We start from the raw sequence: 21,527 nt of genomic DNA on the forward strand, positions 1-21,527 counted from the left end.
GTCAGAAGATAAGATCATCAACCTCTTGTTTCGATGTTAGAAACTTAATTTTCTGACTTTGATAATTGCCATTATTGGTAGTAATTCTCCCAGTTTTTTTTTTTTTTTTTTTTTTTTTCCTGTTTTATTTATGTGCTGGTATGCTGACATTTTTCACATTGTGGAGTGTATTTCACTATCTCAGCTTCAAATAATTACAGTTACACAAACTAATGGTGGACATGCCTTGACAAACATACAGTCCACAGCGCTTCTCACTGTGATGCATGATTTTAAAGCTGCATATAATAACATGAACATCTGTCCTGTTGAATATGGCCTTAGTACTCATCCTGTATATATTTATTCTTATTTGGCATCTCCTCCCCTGCGAACCATGTGACCTTGCCGCGGTGGGGAGGTTTGCGTGTCCCAATGAAGCAGATAGCCGAGCCGCAGGTGCAACCATATCGGATGGGTATCTGTTGAGAGACCAGACTAAGGAATGGTTCATCGAAAGGGGGGGTAGCAGCCTTTCGGAAGTTGCAAGGGCGGCAGTCTGGATGATTGACTGATATGGCCTTGTAATAATATTCAACGTGGCTTAGCTGTGTTGAAACTGCTACACGGCTGAAAGCAACGGGAAACTACAACCGTAACTAACTCCCGAGGACGTGCAGCTCTCTCTGTATGAATGATGTACTGATGATGGCTTCCTCCCGGGTAAAATATTCCGGAGGTAAACTAGTCCCCCATTCGGATCTCTGGGTGGGGACTACACGAGAGGGGGCGATCATCAGGAAGATGGATACTGACATTCTGCGAATCGGAGCGTGGAATGTTAGAAGTTTGAATCATTGTAGTAGATTAGAAAATCTGAAAAGGGAGATGGATAGACTAAAGTTAGATGTAGTTGGTGTAAGTGAAATACGTTGGCAGGAGGAACAGGATTTCTGGTCAGGCAACTACCGAATTATCAACACAAAATCAAACAGAGGAAATGCAGGAGTTGGTTTAATAATGAATAAGAAAATAGGACAGTGGGTAAGCTACTAAGACCAGCATAGTGAAAGAATTATTGTCGTTAACCTCTTAACTGGGTATTATAGATGTGCTTGGTGTAACCAGCCCTGTGTATTTTTTCAGCAGATGGTTGTTACACAGTAGGATATTCAGAAAAGTTAGTTATATCACTAATATCATTCATCTGTGATACAAAAAGTAAAATAAAGGCGTTTTAATTTTAATGTTAGAGAAATGTTGAACCATTTTTACATTAACTGCAAGGTAATTTACCTGTTTGGAATTTCCGAGTTTGGCCCATATTTTATAGCTGAAAGTTGAAACAAATAAAAGCAAGGGGTATTTATATATATCATATCATGCATATGACATTCTGTACCGTTTTTCATTAACTGCAAGGTCATTTACCTGGTTTACACAAATTTGAGTGTTTTGTTCATATGTTACCACCTAAAATTAAAACCAGTAAAAGAAACTAATATTTACGAATTGCACACCATGCTAGTGACAATGTGAATGGTTTTATTTTAACTTCACGGTCCGTTACGTTATTTACCTCACTAGAACTGCAGTGATTTGTCTCAGAGATAATTCTTGGAAAGTAAGGGGTTGCGATACTTCCCCGTTTTGAGAAGTACATACTGTTTTCTGGCTTATGAACAATCCCCTGCAGCATTAGAAGTCCAATTAGAGCTTTTATGTCAGTTGGATTTGTATCCACCCAATCTCTCGCTAGTGACCATGGTTTCAAGTTTGGATGGGCTTCTAAAATCTGTTCAGCATACACATTTGTCTGTTCGGCAATAAGTTGAAACATATCATCACCTATGAACCGTTCAAAATATTCCAGCACATTGGATTCATCGTCGAAGTCCACATTTACACCAAAAGCACCAGAAAATACGAATTTCTGACGTGAAACACTACGCGGCGGGAAAGGTTGAAACATGTCCAGCACTTCGCCCTCATCCGATTCGTCATGTTGTTTCCCTTGTTCTTCATTCTCACTTTCTGAACCACTTTCACTATTGGACTCGCCTTCATTTGTATCAAACCACTGATCTTCAGATTTCTGAGAAGGTAAATTGTCAGAATCATTCTCTAAGTGTTGAATAATCTCGTCTTCTTCGAGCGTTTCAAACTTACGCTTTGAACTAGATGCTTCCATATTTGGTTTACTGCGGACAAGTAGCACAGCACAGTTGTAAAATAAAATGAAATAAGCTTCAAGAAGCCTGACATGTGGTATTTGCTGTCATCGAGCGGGAAAAACTTCAATTCATAAGACAATATACGACGCGGCAAAGTAGCTCTTCATACCCAGGAGATATTCGTGGTAAAATACGAGTATGTATATATTCGTCATGCCCATTACCCTGTAACATACAGCGTACGAATATATATGTCATGCCCAGTTAAGAGGTTAAGATAGACACCAAACCAATGCCCACCACAATAGTGCAGGTCTATATGCCTACTAGCTCAGCAGATGATGAGGAAATCGAAAGAACATATGAAGAGATAGAAGATTTAATACAATATATAAAAGGTGACGAGAATCTAATTGTGATGCGAGACTGGAATGCAGTGGTAGGCCAAGGAAGAGAAGGTAGTACAGTAGGAGAATTTGGATTGGGACAAAAGAACGAAAGAGGAAGTCGGCTGGTTGAATTCTGCACTGATCGTAATTTAGTCCTTGCCAATACTTGGCCCAAACACCACAAACGACGGCTTTATACGTGGACGAGACCTGGAGACACTGGAAGGTATCAACTAGACTTCATTATGGTTAGGCAGAGATTCAGAAACCAGGTATTGGATTGCAAAACTTTTCCAGGAGCAGACGTGAACTCTGACCACAACTTGTTGGTCATGAAATGCCATCTGAAGCTGAAGAAATTGAAGAAAGGAAAGAATGCAAAAAGATGGGATCTAGACAAGTTGAAAGAAACGAGTGTGAGGGATTGTTTCAAGGGACATGTTGCAAAAGGACTAAAGGAAAAGGCTGAAGGAAACACAATAGAGGAAGAGTGGATAGTCATGAAAAATGAAGTCAGTAGGGCTGCTGAAGAAGTGTTAGGAAGGAAGAAAAGATCAACTAAGAATCAGTGGATAACTCAGGAGATACTAGACCTGATTGATGAACGACGAAAATACAAGAATGCTAGAAATGAATAGGGCAGAAAAGAATACAAGCGATTAAAGAATTAAGTGGACAGAAAGTGCAAGGTAGCTAAGGAAGAATGGCTGAAGGAGAAGTGCAAGGATGTCGAAGGTTGTATGGTCCTGGGAAAAGTAGAGATGCTGCATACAGGAAAATCAAGGAAACCTTTGGAGAAAGGAAATCTAGATGTATGAATATTAAGAGCTCAGATGGAAAGCCACTTCCAGGGAAAGAAGACAAAGCACAAAGATGGCAGGAACATATCCAACAGTTGTATCAAGGTGAAGATGTAGATAATTTGGTTCTGGAACATGAAGAGGCTGTTGATGCTGATGAAATGGGAGACCCAATTTTGAGGTCAGAGTTTGACAGAGCTGTGAGTGACCTAAATAGGAACAAGGCACCTGGAATTGATGACATTCCCTCTGAATTACTGACTGCCTTAGGAGAAACCAGCTTGACAAAGTTATTCCATTTAGTATGTAAGATGTATGAGACAGGAGAAGTTCCATCCGATTTTCGGCAGAATGTTGTTATACCTATTCCCAAGAAGCCGGTGCTGACAGGTGTGAAAACTACCGCACCATTAGTTTAGTATCTCATGCCTGCAAAATTTTAACACGTATTATTTACAGAAGAATGGAAAAACAAGTTGAAGCTGAGTTGGGAGAAGATCAGTTTGGCTTCAGAAGAAATGTAGGAACACGTGAAGCAATCCTGGCTTTACGTCTGATATTAGAGGATCGAATCAAGAAGGACAAGCCCACGTACATGGCATTCATAGATCTAGAAAAAGCATTTGATAATGTCGATTGGACCAAGCTATTTAAGATTCTGAAGGTGATTGGGATCAGATACCAAGAACGAAGAATTATCTACAATCTGTATGAAAGTCAGTCTGCAGTGATAAGAATTGATCACTTTGAAAAAGAAGCAGCAATCCAGAAAGGAGTGAGGCAAGGCTGCAGTTTGTCCCCCCTCCTTTTCAACGTTTGCATAGAACAGGCAGTAAAGGAAATCAAAGAGAAATTTGGAAAGGGAATCACAGTCCAAGGAGAGGAAATCAAAACCTTGAGATTTGCCGATGATATTGTTATTTTATCTGAGACTGCAGAAGATCTCGAGAAGCTGCTAAATGGTATGGATGAAGTCTTGGGTAAGGAGTACAAGATGAAAATAAATAAGTCCAAAACAAAAGTAATGGAGTGCAGTCGAACAAAGGCAGGTGATGTAGGAAATATTAGGAATGAAGTCTTAAAGGAAGTAGATGAATATTGTTACTTGGGTAGTAAAATAACCAACGATGGCAGAAGTAAGGAGGACATAAAATGCAGATTAGCACAAGCAAGGAAGAGCTTTCTTAAGAAAAGAAATTTGCTCACTTCAAACATTGATATAGGAATTAGAAAGATGTTTTTCAAGACTTTCGTATGGAGCGTGGCATTGTGTGGAAGTGAAACATGCATGATAACTACCTCAGAAAGAAAGAGAATAGAAGCTTTTGAAATGTTGTGTTACAGAAGACTGCTGAAGGTGAGATGGATAGATCGAATCACAAATGAAGAGATACTGAATCAAATTGGCGAGAGGAGATCGATTTGGCTAAATTTGACGAGAAGAAGAGATAGAATGATAGGACACATCTTAAGACACCCAGGACTTGTTCAGTTGGTTTTTGAAGGAAGTGTAGGTGGTAAGAACGGTAGGGGTAGACCAAGGTATGAATATGACAAGCAGATTAGAGCAGATGAAGGATGTAGTAGTTATGCAGAAATGAAAAGGTTAGCACAGGATAGGGTGGCATTGAGGGCTGCATCAAACCAGTCTATGGACTGATGACTCAAACAACAACACGTTTGGCATCTCAGTTCATTTCCAGCTTCCTCTGTGCTGTATGTTTGGTTCCGGACTACAGACTGACTTTACACACTGCTGGTTGACGTCACTGCTGAATATAAATTGGGATTATAGCTTCTTCTCCATTTACCACTGCTAAAGTATGCTGATGGTTTAACATCGTGTATAATAGTCAGTTGATTTACCTCAATCTATTCTTGCAGTTTACTGAGGTTCTCGTCTTCAGACTCGTAGCCCCAAACTGTACTATGGCCGTTAAAATCTCCAATAACTATCTGCATGTTCTGATTCTGGAAGTTGGAAGGTTCTTGATGGGAATTCAGAATTTTTCAAATAAATATTGTTATTAACTTTACTGAACCATTATGTAAGGAGTTTAAAATAAATATAATGTCTTTCAAATAAATATATTAATTTTACTGAACAACTATCTAAGGAGCTCCTTAAACTAACTTAAAATTTGTATTACCTTACCACCTATTTAAATTTTTAAAAAGACTTTTCTTAGGACAATTCCTAGTGGAGGAATTTTACTCCGAAACGCAGATAGAAAATAAGTTCTGTAACACATCATACCAAATTAAAATTAATTAAAGAATACCTTGAGGAAAAAAAGTATTTAACACATCAGCAGGCCCCAAAAAGAACAATATTGACATTACAGAATTAAACTCAACCCAAACTTAAAATCCACCATAAAGGAAACAAGAAAATCAAAATTCATAGTCAGTATAATCCGGAACGGTTCAGTACAGGAAATTCAATGTGTCAATATACACTCAGTGTCTAACACACATTCTCCCGTAAGGAGTGAACAATCTACCGTACTCATTTAGCGATGGCACACAGGAGCAGACTCCATACACCAGATAAGGCAATAATAATAAATCAGTTACGTAAAGTCCAGGAAGAGATAAGATAAGCAACAATGGTACAGTTACAGAATAGCATAAGACAAGACAAGATACCACGACAATGTATGCAAAGATAACAAACCCAACGTTATAAAATTCTCCGCGAAGAATTGCCTAAAATTGTACCAAACATAATGTGTTAAATGAATAATTTCTTGAAATAATTACCTTATAATATTACCACTTGAAATGAGTTCATATTAACTGTATAGGCTTTAAATATAAACTAACTAGGTTAAAATTAATATTAATATTAATAATAATAATAATAATAATAATAATAATAATAATAATAATAATAATAATAATATTAAGTAAAAAACTGTGTCACTAGTAATTACGAGGTGCAGAGTTCAATATACCAGCCAAAATGAAGACTAAACTTATGGAATGAAAAAGAAAAAAATCAGGACAAAATGACCAAATAAAAATATAACCTGAACACAGGTAAAATTTACAAGTAACAATCAGCAATAAAATAAGTGGCAATTACACCAGTGTGAAGGAAAATGTACCGTGAAACACACACAAAATGAGCAGAATAAAATATATCAAAGGGTAAAATAAAATGAGAAAGGACTACAGCAACCTTAAGGTATCCGGACAAGCAATAGCATATCATTTAAACGGCTCCAACATGAAGTCCAAATTACAAACATGCGTAGAACATAAATCCAATCTCACAATAATGTGCACAGTAAAATTCACAAAACAGACAAATAAAGATAAATATGAGCACACAAACAAATAATAAAATAAGGTACTACAGAAGTGAAGAGGAAAACTATAGCATTTTGCCAATAATGACCTATGCGCCTGTAACAGTTCACCAAACAAAACTTATACTGTACACAATCTTACATTTTACGTTTTCATAAATAAATAAATAAATAAATAAATAAATAAATAAATAAATAAATAAATAAATAAATAAATAAATAAATAAATCAAGACCAAGTTTTATCCCAAAAAGGGATTTACACAACCATATTATCCTATCCCAGTAGGATCATTGTTCATTTTAAATGATGTAAGCGGAGGCATGGCTGACAGCTTTTGTCCCCAGTAAGTTCTAACGGCAGACAGCCCTTTCCAAGCTAGGCCGCGCGCAGCAGTAAAGTTGGACGATCATTGCACGCTCTGGAGAGCAGATTCTGTACACACAACTAGTTCTACTGTCCGCAGATAGAGAGCGTTGGGGTACACTTTCCAGTCCGATATATACATGTATTGCCAACATCGAAATATTAAGCGAACCATTTATCATACAAGATTAGTTGTGCAGTACAGTCATGTAATTCACATATACGGATTCTTGTATATAGTCAGGTATACTCGTATATATTAACGTCACAATTACTCAGATTTAAATTCACAATTAATATTTTAATTAGAGAACAAGGAATAATCTGAAATACAAACAAGTGGAGAGAGACATTTATATTAACAAGTATTGCTCAATAAAGTGGTATTTTAAGTTTGAACGCTAGCAGGACAACAGTACCATATGTAATTTTGTAGGTTAAGAAAGCAATACTTGATAAATGGTGATGAAGTAGGTGAAATAGTAATTGATAAGTTATAGAGGGCAAGGATCATAATTAATTTACAAGGGAAGAAGTCTAAAAGTACATCCATGCAGGTCGTTGAATTCACCCGCAACAACATCAAGTAACCGCAAAGATCACTTTACAGGATAATATACTGAACAGGGATAAAATGTAAACACAGCATCATTGTGTGTATGTTCAGTCCTTAGCCCATAGGCTGGTTGGATCCTCAATAGCTCCACCATTAGCTGTCATAAATGGCATAAGCATCACTGAAGAAGTGTTCTAGGGAAATGAGGAGTGAAGTAGTTTCCCATTACATTCCTCACTGAGCTGGAAGTTCCTAGAAAAATAGAATATGGAAAATGATTAGGAAGTCAGGAAGGAAAAGATTAAATGGCCGAACAAACATACGGCACCACGACATAAGTAATTCATACATGATCAGTGAAAACATCACCGTCCATAAACAAACCAAAAATTACCATAATTATAATTCATGGGATATACCTCCCAGGAATATCAGCTGATGATGGAAACAAACCTAAAAAAGAATTAAAATGATGTAAAATGTGATCAGGAGGAAGAAATCTTTGAAATTACTTGATTTGCAGGACTGGTATAACATTGTTTTGTCTGAAGAAATTTGCTCACTTCTAACATTGATATAGGAATTAGAAAGATGTTTCTACCCCCTGTGGGTGGGGGCCGCACATGAAGAATACACCCACGGTATCCCTGCATGTCATAATAGGCGACTAAAAGGGGCCCAAGGGGCTCTCAACTTTGAAGTGTGGGTTGGCAACCACGGGGCCCTTAGCTGAGTCCTGGCATTGCTTCAACTTGTGCCAGGTTCCTCACTTTCACCTATCGTGTCCAATTGCCCTTGGTCAACTCTTCTTCTTCTCTGACCCCAACGGTATTAGAGCATTCGAGGCCTAGGGAGTCTTTCATTTTTACGCCCTTCGTGGCCCTTGCCTTTCTTCTTCCGTTACTTCATTTTTCGAAGTGACGGATCCCTTCCTTTTCTTCTTTTTCTCTCTGTCTACCCCCTGTGGGTGGGGGATGCAAACGAAAAATACACCCACGGTATCCCCTGCCTGTCGTGAGAGGCGACTAAAAGGGGCAACCAAGGGATGATTGTATTAGAACCATGAAACTACTTTTGATTAGTACCATCGCACAGGGAACACCAAGGGTCGCCTTTACTTGCGGGTAGTACCACTATATTAGGTACACTAGAGGTTTGTGGTTAGTAGTAGCAGAGAGTGGCTCATTGTGGGTTTCCAATACCCGTGATTAGTATCATTGTGAAAAACACCACGGGTCTGAGCATTGCCTGCGATTAGTACTACTGTGTGAGCATCACCGTGGGTCTGCGTTGCCTATGATTAGTGCCCACTATATGAGGAACACCACGGGAATACTGGCGTCCGTGATTAGTACACGTAGGTGAGGAACACCATCGGTTTGCATTGCCTGTGAGTGGCACCATTATGTGAGAAACACCATAGGTCTGCGTTACCTGTGCAACTTACAATACTTGTGAGTTGTACTATCATGTGTGGAATACCGCGAGTCTACGCTACTTTTGATTAGTACCCCAACATGACAAATACGATGGTTCTACTTTACTAGCGATAAGTACTATTATGAGAGGCCGTTGACATGGATTTTGGATGCCTTTAGCCAACAACCCTCCTCGATTCAGGATTGTGCATTAGAAGTGGTCTCGTGGTCAGTAATACTATTTTGTATGTGGTGACCTTACTAAGATAGGGTTACATCAGTTCTGACGAGATCAAGTGTAAATGCGGAAAAGACCAAAGCAAATGCTTCAATGTCTGCTGTGCCCCTCCTCCTGTAGAGAAGACAAACTCTTTCAAGGCATACAGAATGCTCTTGATACAGCAAACTTTTGGACTAAATGTGTTTTGATTAACTGTATATATTCTAGATGTAGGATCAGCTAATAAATTAATTTATGAATGTTATTGTCCCTCTGATTTTCACATTCTGTTGCAGGATATCATAGAATTTGTGGATGCTGGCAGTTCAGGCTTCCTTAGCGACTTGTGTCTTGTGGTTGCTTCATATAATGACATGTTTGTCAATAGACCACGACCTCAAGATGCCCAACTTTGGTAATATTATTTTCTTTACGCGTTATTTCTGTGCTCTTCTTATGGACTAGTTCACTATAGTATGTTTTGTTTTAGTGATGACTTGGACTCTGTTGCCTTGGCCCAGTTGAGTAACTTTGTGTTACGCAACATGCAGAGGTACTTTGACATTGTAAATGCTCGCATTGAGAAAGAGCAAGATGGTGGAGACACTGTGGTTCTTGTTAGAGCCTTGGATCGCTTCCATCGCCGTTTGCAGGCCATGAAGAAACTTTTTTCTGATACTGACTTTGCCAGGTAAGTATTTTCTAATGCAAAGGGAGAGATTCTTGTTCATGACACTGCTGTGATATATGGACAAATCATTACGTTCATTGTAACTGGGAATCATTGGATTTAACAAATTAGTAAATTACACTGGCGTGCGCTGATTCTGCTGTATTGGTAAAAATTAATAATTTGCATGGAAAACAACGTGCTGATTTTGAAAATGTCAACAGTTCTGTTCTAGCACATACATTTTTTACGTAATTTGATGTTACATTAATTTTATTGTATATGTAGTATTGTGGTAACAGTGATACAGTAACAGCAACACATAAATCTCAGAGCAGTTTTATTGCACAATAGAAGGGCATTACCATTGCCAGTTGCGCATTATGTTTTTCTGAAAGAAACATATGGAAATTTTTTATTGGTCTTAGAGAAAATTAAGTATCAAGAATGTAAGTGGCTATTGTGGAGATCTAAAGGTTTTCATTATTTTGCTATGCCAAGGTATCTGAAATGCCCTTGTTTTTTTATGCAAATGGATAGAAGAAGAAGGGATAAACATTGGACGACGATGGAATGGCCTAAGAGGAAAAGTTTAACCCCAGGAGGAAGAATAAACTTGACTGCTTCAGTGGTAATTTGGGAACTCTGCGTGACGAATAGGGTGAAAGATTTCACCAGAAAATAAAAGAGATGGAGGGGAAAGCATTATACCCTATACAGATAACCTGGGAGTCAACAATAACTACTCTGGCCATGTGGACATTGCAGTACTGCTCACATAAAAACAGCAGTCAAGAAACTGCAAGATCGATAACTAACATGTTTTAAAAGGAATAAAAAGAATACAACATTTAGTCAATATCCAGAAATAGTCAAGAAGATATAATTCTGAAGATTAATATGCTCACTAATTTAGCTCCTGGAAGAAAGATAGGTTACTCAAACCCTCCAGAGCCTCGTAATCACTGTTGTTTGCATTTGTTATGATCTATTCAATGGCATCTCTTCTAGCCAATCTATGCCCCCCAGTTTTGTTTTGTTTTTCCTTCTGTCTTGATTACGTATTTTACACACATTACTCAACGTTGAGTTCCTAGTTCAATCGCTTCCAGCAACAGTTTTTTTACTTCTGAAAGGGTGAAAAGTTTTGTTGTTATGTGCCACTTAACCCTTTACTTGGCTTCACAGACTTTCAATGAATTCAAAGAAAAATCGTAGGGGGATATTCTTAACCCTAGAACTGCTGCAGGTTTATCTGTCAAATGCTGCAGTTATTTTCCTCAATATACACTACAAAAATGAAATCATGCCTGTAAACAAATATTAATCCAATAAATCCATATTATACACCAATAGAAAGCTGAAAGATTGATCTACTTCTACATGAAGATGTCAGAAATAATTTTAAAAATTGTCACTATTTCTAACTATCAAAATATACATTATAATTTTTTTTTGTACATAGGGAATTGTTGAAATATTTTGCTCTAAGAAAATAATTTCTGATAGATAATTTATTCCTGAACATGATATTCTGAAATACACAGGTATGTTCTTACATTTTCCCCCCACACAATTCTTCACTTTTCATTTCAAAAGACCGGGCGAGTTGGCCGTGCGCGTAGAGGCGCGCGGCTGTGAGCTTGCATCCGGGAGATAGTAGGTTCGAATCCCGCTATCGGCAGCCTTGAAAATGGTTTTCCGTCCATTTTCACACCAGGCAAATGCTGGGGCTGTACCATAATTAAGGCCACCGCCGCTTCCTTCCAACTCCTAGGCCTTTCCTATCCCATCGTCGCCATAAGACCTATCTGTGTCGGTGCGACGTAAAGCCCCTAGCAAAAAAAAAAAAAAAAAAATCATTTCAAAAGCTAAGTAAAACACATTTTTTTTCTCAAAACTGATTTTGAGTTCTTTTCACGAATTCCGAAGCTACAGCTTATCTTAGTTTTCTTAGGGCAGTTTCTTTTTTTTTTTTTTTAATTTTGTGTGTGTGTTTTTTTTTTGCAATCAAAGTATTTATAACAATATACACAATTATCAACAGTTAACACTTATCCCTTCACTGGTTTCTTCAAATATTGACGTACTGCCAATAATAATTGTTACGGAGTATTCCGTGGTAGTTAGAGGTGAAGGAAGGTGCGGGTGTGAACAGGTCTCAAGCTACGAAATTAAAGTTAACGTAAAACTAACAAGGTTATATTTTCTTTTCAAAATTAAGAAATAACAAGCATGGCAGGTACAGAGTAGCAAGGCAACAAAAGTATAGTTACAATATTTACCGGATTAGGGCTTCGCGCCCCGACTTCACAATTCTTGGGCAATCAGCCCAACTTTACTCCAAAATAAGTTTTAACAGAGGGGCAGAAAACCCCATTCATGCTCAGGAGCACTTGCTCCAAATTACACAGAAAAGCCTCCTCGAGGCATACAACACTCAATTTTCAAGAAAGAGCCACACGCTCTCAAACTTTAAGCCTCTCAAAGGCCACACCAAACCCCACCTTTGAGTTGTCCTCTCAGGACATAGACACAGGGGTAAAATACCCAACCTACTGAGGTCTATTAAGTGAGAAAAGGATTAATTACATGACCTCTAAAATAACAATTTGAGAGGAGGCGATCTGCCCTCCTAATACCTTTTGTTAAAAACCTAACCTGGCTCTAGGCCGCTAATGCAAGGGCTAATCCCATACTAAAGAGGTGACTTAGGAAGGAAACAATTTATTAAGGAAGAATCGGTTGTGAGAAATAAGTTCACCTCAAAGCAATATGAGTAGGAGCTCGAGAGGGTTAAGCACTCTCTATCCCAATATGTAGCTTAAAAGAGAATAGATACAAGGAGTCTTTACATTTTAGGGAAGTTACATGGTGGAAACACTTCGGACCCGCCCCGAGAGTTAAACTGCTGACCTAGCAAGAAAAGAAGTTATTAACTGGCCATTACCTGGATGTTGAACTGCTGCCCGAAGAGAGGGGCGCTTCCCGCCCCCTGCTATGTACTATACACACTGAAAGATGGTAGAGAAGTGGCACAGAGACCCTAAAATCAGCAGTTTATATACTCTCGCAGAAAGTTCGAGGCGTTTCAGGAAGGAAAACACCCACCCACAATCATTTATTGGTGGATAAAGAAAACCCCTACACAATACGAAGAAGAAACATATTATTGGTGGAAAATTAATTCAAGAAATTCAGGATTGGCTGAATTCAAAACAAGGGGAAAGAAAGGGTTAATATTGCCAACTTAAACAATGACTGAAAGAAATTTAGCAAAGAACAAACTTTTGAAATTAAATTTTCTCCAAAAAAAACAGTTCTTTCACTTCGCACTAGGGTGCACCGTTGTAGTTCTTCAGTAGTGTCCTCTAGAAGAGAATGTTCACACTTCTTACTACAAGCAAAACAAAAATACGTCGAAAACAACACAGTTCAGAAACTACAAAATTTCCACGTGGTGACATCTTTTGAAAAACTTGAAAATTAACACCTTAAATAAAGTTCAGACTTCCTCCAGCAGAGGAGTTTCAATTGGCGCAAATTTTAAATAAGCGGCGTGGAGGTGTACCACCCGGTACAATAATATAACCTGCACCGATTTGAACATCATTCCGGTTATCGGAATTTTCCATTACTTCCAAGGCATCTTGTATTTCGCTGTCACCATCAGTACTGTGACTAAGATCTTCGAAAATCAAGCGTTCGATTTCAGAATAGTCAACAAAGCGGGCTGCCATCTTAATTCTAAGAACATGTGAAAGTACTTTCACTTCTACAGCTAAATAAACTTCTCCATAGTGTTGCTTGTTTTTCAAAGACTTTCAAAAGTGAAGACAAAAGTATCAGTATTTAACTGGTATCTATGTTAGTGCCACCTGGCTTCCAGTTATAAATCTATGGCAGAAGAAAGACACCGTCTGTCAGAAAGACGGTCCGCAGTTCTAGGGTTAAAACTTGCCTTTCCGATTTTAGTGCAATGATATCCACCCGATAAGCACTTTACGAATCCTTCACGCACTGTACTGAGCGAGTTGGCTGTGCGGTTAGGGGCGTGCAGTTCTGAGCTTGCATTCGGAAGATAGAGGTTTCAAACCCCACTGATGGCAGCCCTGAAGATGTTTTTCCATGGTTTCCCATTTTCCCACCAGGCAAATGCTGGGGCTGTACATTAATTAAGGCCACTGCCACTTCCTTCCCACTCCTAGCCCTTTCCTATCCTATCGTTGCTATTGGACCTATCATTGTCAGTACATCATAAAGCCAATTATAAAGAAAAAACCCGCTCGCTGTAGGATGGCTTGTAAGGGATTCCCTTCCTGTCCAAATGCTTGATTATATTCCCCTTTCTCTATGACTGGTTCGGCAGTTTCTCAATTCTAACCGAATGGTAAGATGTATTAGGTTGAAGACAAGAAAGAATATTACCGGGAAAACATTCTTCGAATATGATCCTATTTGTTTCCTCATGATATATCTTTCGAGGAGTTATTTTCGAAACTTAGGAACTCCCCTTCCCCAAAGGATTCTTTAATATTCTTAAATATTTTGTGTGATAATAAGATTGAACAAACTTGGGTGCAAATTGAGGTAATGTCAAGTGCAAGTAGGGGTTAAGTTGGGAATGACGACACTAGTTCTAGGTTTAATTAGCATGCCATTGTCCAAATCTGGTAAAAATATGTGCGGTAAAAAGATTGGACGAATAGTGAATGAAAAGTGAGTTAGTGATCACAGCACAGGATATAAAGTGATGACAGTAGTTGTAGGCTTAATTATTTACATGTCGTGAGGAAATGTTTTGTGTGATAATAAGATTGAGTGAACTGTGAACGAAATTTGAGATTGTGTAGTTAAAACCTCCAAGCGGCGAGTATGGTAAATGTCAGGTTTGCAGTGATTGACAACTATGCTATATAAAACTGAAATCTAACATTTTTGAAAGCCTATGACGCATTGCACTTAAATCGTAACCCCCAGCTTAATTAATAATGCTATATTATCAAATCATGACAAGAGTAGCAATGAAAGTGATACCAAAAGGTGTTAGTAAGAAAAAGAAATGGTTTGATGAGGCATGTCAAGATGCAGTTAATGAAGTGGCAATATGGCATAATAAGTGGCTGCAGTCTAATAAGAATGTAGATGTTGAGGAACTATACAGAGAAAAACAGAAAGAATGTAGTAAATTAATTCGTAGAAAGAAAAAAGTCTTCCTGAGACAACAAATAGAATCAATCCAAGATGACTACAGAAACAGGAACATCCGCAAGATGTATGGAACTGTCAACGCTATTAAAAAAGGATTTCAACCAAGATCAAGTATTATGAGAGATAAGTCTCGAAATTTATTGCTGATCAGGACAAATCATTAAATTACTGTAAGCAATACTTCGATTCCTTACTGAATTATACTGATCCAGAAACCTGTATTGGTAAACCATCTAGTTCCCCATCAGAAGAACAAATACCATAGCCATCATATCAAGAGGTATTACAAAGTATTATAAGTTTAAAATACAATAAAGCTTCAGGTAGTGACAACATTCCTGCTGAGCTTATTAAAGATCATGGAGAAAGATTACATAAATACATATATAAGATCATTGTAAGGATATAGCACGATGAAGTTATTCCAAAAGAATGGCAGAAATCACTTACTGTCCCAATTCATAAAGCAGGGTGTAAGGAAGAACTTCAAAATTATCATGATTTATCTCTTGTTTTATTCTTTTACAGTGATTGAAACTACTTGCTGAAAATATTATTGGGGACATAGTAACAGATCCACTACAGACATGTTTGCAATTAAGAATATTAATGATAAGGTTTGGTAACACAAGGAGTTGGTTCATTATCTCTTTATAGATTTCTTCAAGGCATGTGATTCAATCCATAGAGAAGGACTGTGGAACATCATGATGGAATTTGGCTTTCCCATAAAATTAATTAACATGTGCAAACTGTGTATGGGTGGTAATGTTAGCTGTGTTTTGCTCAAGGGCAGAAAATCAAGTTCCTTCCAGAATATAACTGGTCTGAGACAAGGGGATGCACTGTCTGCTCTTCTTTTCAACATTACACTGGAGAAGATTATCAGGAAATTAGCTCTTATGCCTGCTGGCATTATATTGGGGAGACTACATAAAGTCCTTGCATATGCGGATTATATTGTGCATTGAATTAGAAGTTAGGCAGTTATTTGTGGAACTAGAGGAAATGGCAGCAAAAATTGGCTTACGGGTAAATGATAAAAAGACACGTTACATGGCTGTACAGAGACCGAATCATGAACAAGTTGACAGATCGCCTTTGAAGATTGGGAAATATATATTTAAAAGAGTAGAGGAGTTTAAATTCCTTGGTGTAATAATCGATGAGTGAAACCGAAGACAACAGGAACATCAAGCTAGAATTAAGAGTGCAAATAAGGCATTTTTCTCTATGAGCCCTGTATTAGGCTCCAAGTTCTTAACAACAAATGCAAAAATGGTTAACAATCATTCAACCAGTACTTCTGTATGGTTCCGAGATATGGAGTATAATCGAGAAAGAGCAGCAGGAGTTGCAAGGCTTTGAGAATAAAGTTTATAGAAAAATATTTGGCCCATGGTTCGATCCTATCTCTCAAAGCTGGCAAAAAGATCTAATTATGAGATTTACACCCTCTCTCAACAACACACTAGAATGGGTGTGATAGAATCCAACAGACTGCGCTGGGCTGGACATGTACTGAGGATGCAGGATACCCAGATCACCAGTAGATCTATACAAGGGATCTCTTAATGGGAAAAGACCTTCAAGAAGACCCCGAAGAACCTGGAAGAAGGAGACCAACGTGGTATGCTGGACCCTCCAAATTGATAATTGGGAAGAGTGGGCTCAAGATCGAAAAGGATGGAAGAGGATTGTGAGATCGGCATGGGAAATTCACATCCCTCAGAAACCTACGGAGTGAGTGAGAGAGTGTATTATCAAATATTAACAAGAAAGAAACTTGCGATAATAAGCGATTTCACTAGCACGGCAAAATCACAATCACAAAGCAGTACACCAAGAGCTCTTCTCCCAGAGGGTTGCATGCGATCGAAGTGAACCTACACTGAAAGTCAAAATAGCTATTTTGAGTTTGGCACTTGACCCTTGCAAAAGGTACTTTAACATGCAAGTTCCAATTAGGAATTGTAACTTTAGAGCTTTTTGAAGTTAAAAGTGTAGCTAAATAGAATGAGATGACGTACATATACCATTTATATGGAAATAACATTACTTTACTCGTCTAAAGTATTTGTAATGCTTTAACAAAAGCTAGGCAGTTCTAACTCATTTTCCACGTTTTTCTTGTTTATGTTGTCTTGCAGGTTATCTGAGATAGGGTGCTGGGGTGATGGAACTTAGCAGTGATGGCATACTATTGTTGGTCCTTGGAAAGAGAAGATACACAACAAGAACACAAACATAAATCAATGCAGACTTCCTTTCAGGCAAAGAAAAAATTCTTCCATTCAGCAACTGATCTTTCATAAGATATGGAGTCAGTTTTATTTAGTAGACAAAGTTCTGAATTAAGTGTTCAATTTTTAATGCTTTTTATTGCACTAATAAAAATCCATACTTCAACATTATTTTTGTGATTTGTGAGAAAATCTTATGTGATAGAGAAAAATGGACTTAGCCATTCAATTTAGCATGTCAGAATGAGTTAAAATGATCATTTGAGATAGGAGAGAAAAAAAATTACAGGTCGGTACTATTACCAAATACAAGCCTATAAATTCAAATAAGCTGGAAGATGACGGCCGCTAACAAATCCTGGAAACAAGCCTGAATACAAACTTTTCTTAATATTTTCCCAATAACTTACAAAAATTTTAATAGGGTTATCCCAGTTTGTATGTAATTGAATCCATCTTCAATCCCTGGGGGGAGCCTCCGTGGCTCAGATGGCAGTGCATAGGCCTCTCACAACACAACGCGGCTCATACACACTCAACGGAACTTAATTCTCCTTCATAATTCTTACACTTAAATTTCATAACTCATTACAGATCGACAAAGGAGCACCGGTATCAGTACTTCGCAAACTATCTATCTCCCCGGAGATATGTGGAATATACAGATCCCCAGAGCCAGAGGCTCTAGACCTAGACTGCTCTGAATTGCATGAAAACCTGTTTAAAATATAGATTGTTCATCACAAAAATGGTGATATCTGACTTGTCCATGCAAAACTCAGCAGTTGCTTGGTAGCACCATTAAACAGTGGCATGTTGTATCTGCCCTGTCAAGTATAGCTGCAGTACAAATGTTCTTCTCCTGGAGTGTTTGGTTGTGGCCTACAAAGTATCCATGAATGTTATCAAAATATTAGAGACAAACTTATGACGTGCTGAATATGGAAATGCAATTGGAGTCGAGGATATGGATGTCAGAAAAATAATGGGGATGAAGCAGAAATGCATGTTTCGCCAGATAGATGTAATGGATTTTGAAGGAGAGGAAGAGCCTGCACCTGATGGTGGCTGTTCAGGCAGTAAAAGACAATCTCCAGATTAACAGGAACCATCAAGTCAAAGTTGTACGAACACTGGAGAAGTCGAGGGCCAGCATATTAGAATATATTGATGGCAGCATATTGGAGAACATTTATGAAGACTTGATGTATTCACAAAGATGCACACTAAATGTTGTCACTTGCATACACTGTTTTTATTTACAATTATTTACATGCTACACTTCAAGTAAACCACCATTTTGAAGAACTGCCTATCACGAAGAATAATAATAAGACTGTACCAGAGGCATGTCAACTACCAACTCATATACTTCAAACACTCGCTAGGACGACTTCTACACAAGTCACATCAAAACAACCACTGTTAAAAAATAACTCAACTCCACCATCAAGACCGCCTCCTTATATATGTTTCCTGGCTAGGCTTCTAGAAGGATATGTCACAACACATCTTCTCGTAAATTTTAGAGTGTCTAATAGTCTAGTTATAATGTAAAGAACATTCTACAACCATCTAGTGTCAAAGATACGCCATTCTGGATATTACAGTGTGTTGGACAATATTGTAGTGGATTATACATCATAAATATACAGGTAATAATAAATTATATACTATTAATTATGTGTTCTTACATTAACTAAACTCATATTAATATATGTACAGCACATGTTTCATGGCATAACCTTACAAATAATAATAATAATAATAATAATAATAATAATAGTAATAATAATTTTTAAAATTTTTTTTTTACGAGGGAAGTGTGGGAAATCTTTCATTAGACACTTGTGAGGGTCCGTACTCCACAAGCGTGTGAGATTCCTACTCACTAAAACCCACACACCCTTTTCCCACGACGTATATCTCCGCCCCAGAACCGCTCTCGCATTACTTCAGGGCGGTGTCGTGCTAATTTCTCAGGATTCTTCTTCCTTTATTTCTCCTTACTGCGTTCATGAGCATTCATATCTGTCTTTTTCTGACGCAGGATGCCTTCTACATATACTGCTATCTGACCCCAAGATTCTTGGTTTCGTAGCATCACCTGCACAATAGTTTCTGGCGTCAACTCTCCTTGCTCAGTATATAAACATCTTCTCTGAGTTGACCAATGATAGCATATGAAAAATGTGCGAAAGACATCGTCTATATCATTGCAATAAATACACACCGAGTCGCTCGCTCTACCTACTCTATGTAGAAATGTCCGGAAATATCCGTGATCCGTAAAGCTAAATCAAGTAATACGCTTAAACTGAGCTACTCCAAATTTCAAGCAACTATCAAAACAGCTATATCATCAGCATAGCCCACTAGCATTGTGTCTTCCGGCATCTCTAACCTCAACAATCCATCATACACTATGTTCAGCAGATTTGGGCCAAGGATGGACCCTTGTGCTGCACCAGCTGTGAGCCGTTTCACTCTCTGCCCATCTTCTGTGTGATATACTAGAGTACGACCTTTCAAATAATTTCTCATTATGCGCATGAGTTACTCCGGTAGTTTGAAAGTATTTTGAAGCGCTTCCAATATGTCATTCCAACTTATTGAGTTGAAAGCGTTCTTAACATCCAGGGTCACAAGGAGTGTCACTTTTCAAGAGTGATGATTACCCATTTGTGCCCTTTTAGCTGTATTCAACACTTCCCATACTGCATCGATTGTTGAATGCCCTCGTCGAAAACCATGTTGACGATCAGAGAGACCCCAGCTAGTTGAACTGCTGAAAGTATTCTTGGCTGCAAAAGTTTCTCTAATCCTTTACCAGCAGTATCCAGCATACATAAAGGCCTATAGCCCCCAGATTTTCCTTTACTTATTAAAACTAGTCGAGCTGTTTTCCAGCGAACACTGAACACCCCCAATAGCAGGCAGCTATTGTACATTTTCAGCAGTAGTTGTGGACAGAAATCTGCTATCAGCTTTAATATCTCTGCTGGAATACTATCTGGTCCTGGGGCCTTTTTATTTCTAAGGGACCTAATCGCTCTCGTCAATTCTTCTCGTGTAAAAAGTGGCACATCATCTATGAAGTCATCATCATCATCAGCAGCAGCAGACCTCTCAGGATGATCTGGGAATAATGTATCCACAATATCCTTCATTGCATTTGAGTCCATGATCGGGTTCGAGAAACTTCCAAGTTTCTTCATAACGATCTTGTATCCTAAACCCCATGGATCATCATCCACTTCTTTAGCCATTTTCCACCATTTGTCGACTTTACTCTTTTTGATAGCATTTCTCAATTCTTTCTTCGCCGACTTATACTCAGCTGTGAGTGAGGTGTCTTCTTGGCTGACTCGTGCTCTCTGTGCCTTCCGTCTAAGTTGCAGACAACGTCTACTCTGATCAGCAATATCTTTGGTTCACCAGTACGCTGAACGCTTCTTGTTTCGTGATGTATTACGAGTCATGGAAAGATCACATGCTCTCCAAATAAGCTCCATGGTGAGCTCAGCACATTTCTTAGCCGTTTCTTTCCCTTTATAACAACTTATTTGTTCTGTAATACTATCTATTTCATTTCTTAAGATAGCAAGAAATTTTTCTTTGTCCATACTTTCTATATTCCACCGCGTTGGTTTATACGAAGTTATATTAATCTGTGAAGTTTCAGGAAGAATACAAAAAGTAATGTACTGGTGATCACTTCCCGTGTATTCTTCAATAATAATAATAATAATAATAATAATAATAATAATAATAATAATAATAATAATAATACAAGCTCGATATTGACTTTATTTACCCATGGGTTAAAGAATATTGTTTTCAAGTTATATCAGTCTATTACACTTGCGTCAGATTGTTACAATTTTGGCTTCAATTCCTGTAGCAAAGTAATGAGGTGCTCTAAGTTCATTAGAAATAAATCAAATTGCAGGCTTATTATCATGTCTGCTTTAAAAGAGCATGTAATATCACAGTTTGATAGATCAAGGGCATATGAATCTACAGTTCACTATTAGCATCTAAAATGATTGTCCTGGACAATTTCAAAGCTATTACTTTTATCGACAGTCTTAAGGTTGAACGTGGCATTTCATCCAAGCATATTACAGCAAAACCTTGATAATTCGAAATCGGTTAATTCAAAATCCCGTCTAATTCGAAGAAGC

The 21,527-nt window shown here is 38.0% G+C and overlaps 1 protein-coding gene across 1 annotated transcript in view; it reads left to right on the forward strand.

Annotated features, from left to right (window-relative positions):
* Positions 1-21,527, forward strand: part of Vps51 (vacuolar protein sorting 51) — a 186,761-nt gene that overhangs the window by 50,489 nt on the left and 114,745 nt on the right. Inside the window, exons 7-8 of the mRNA XM_068228634.1 lie at positions 9,513-9,631; positions 9,707-9,907. Of these exons, the coding sequence (XP_068084735.1) occupies positions 9,513-9,631; positions 9,707-9,907 (320 nt within the window). The remainder of the gene's footprint in view (positions 1-9,512; positions 9,632-9,706; positions 9,908-21,527) is intronic.

This window comes from Anabrus simplex, chromosome 7 (assembly GCF_040414725.1).
Source record: "Anabrus simplex isolate iqAnaSimp1 chromosome 7, ASM4041472v1, whole genome shotgun sequence".
Classification (NCBI taxonomy): Eukaryota; Metazoa; Arthropoda; class Insecta; order Orthoptera; family Tettigoniidae; genus Anabrus; species Anabrus simplex.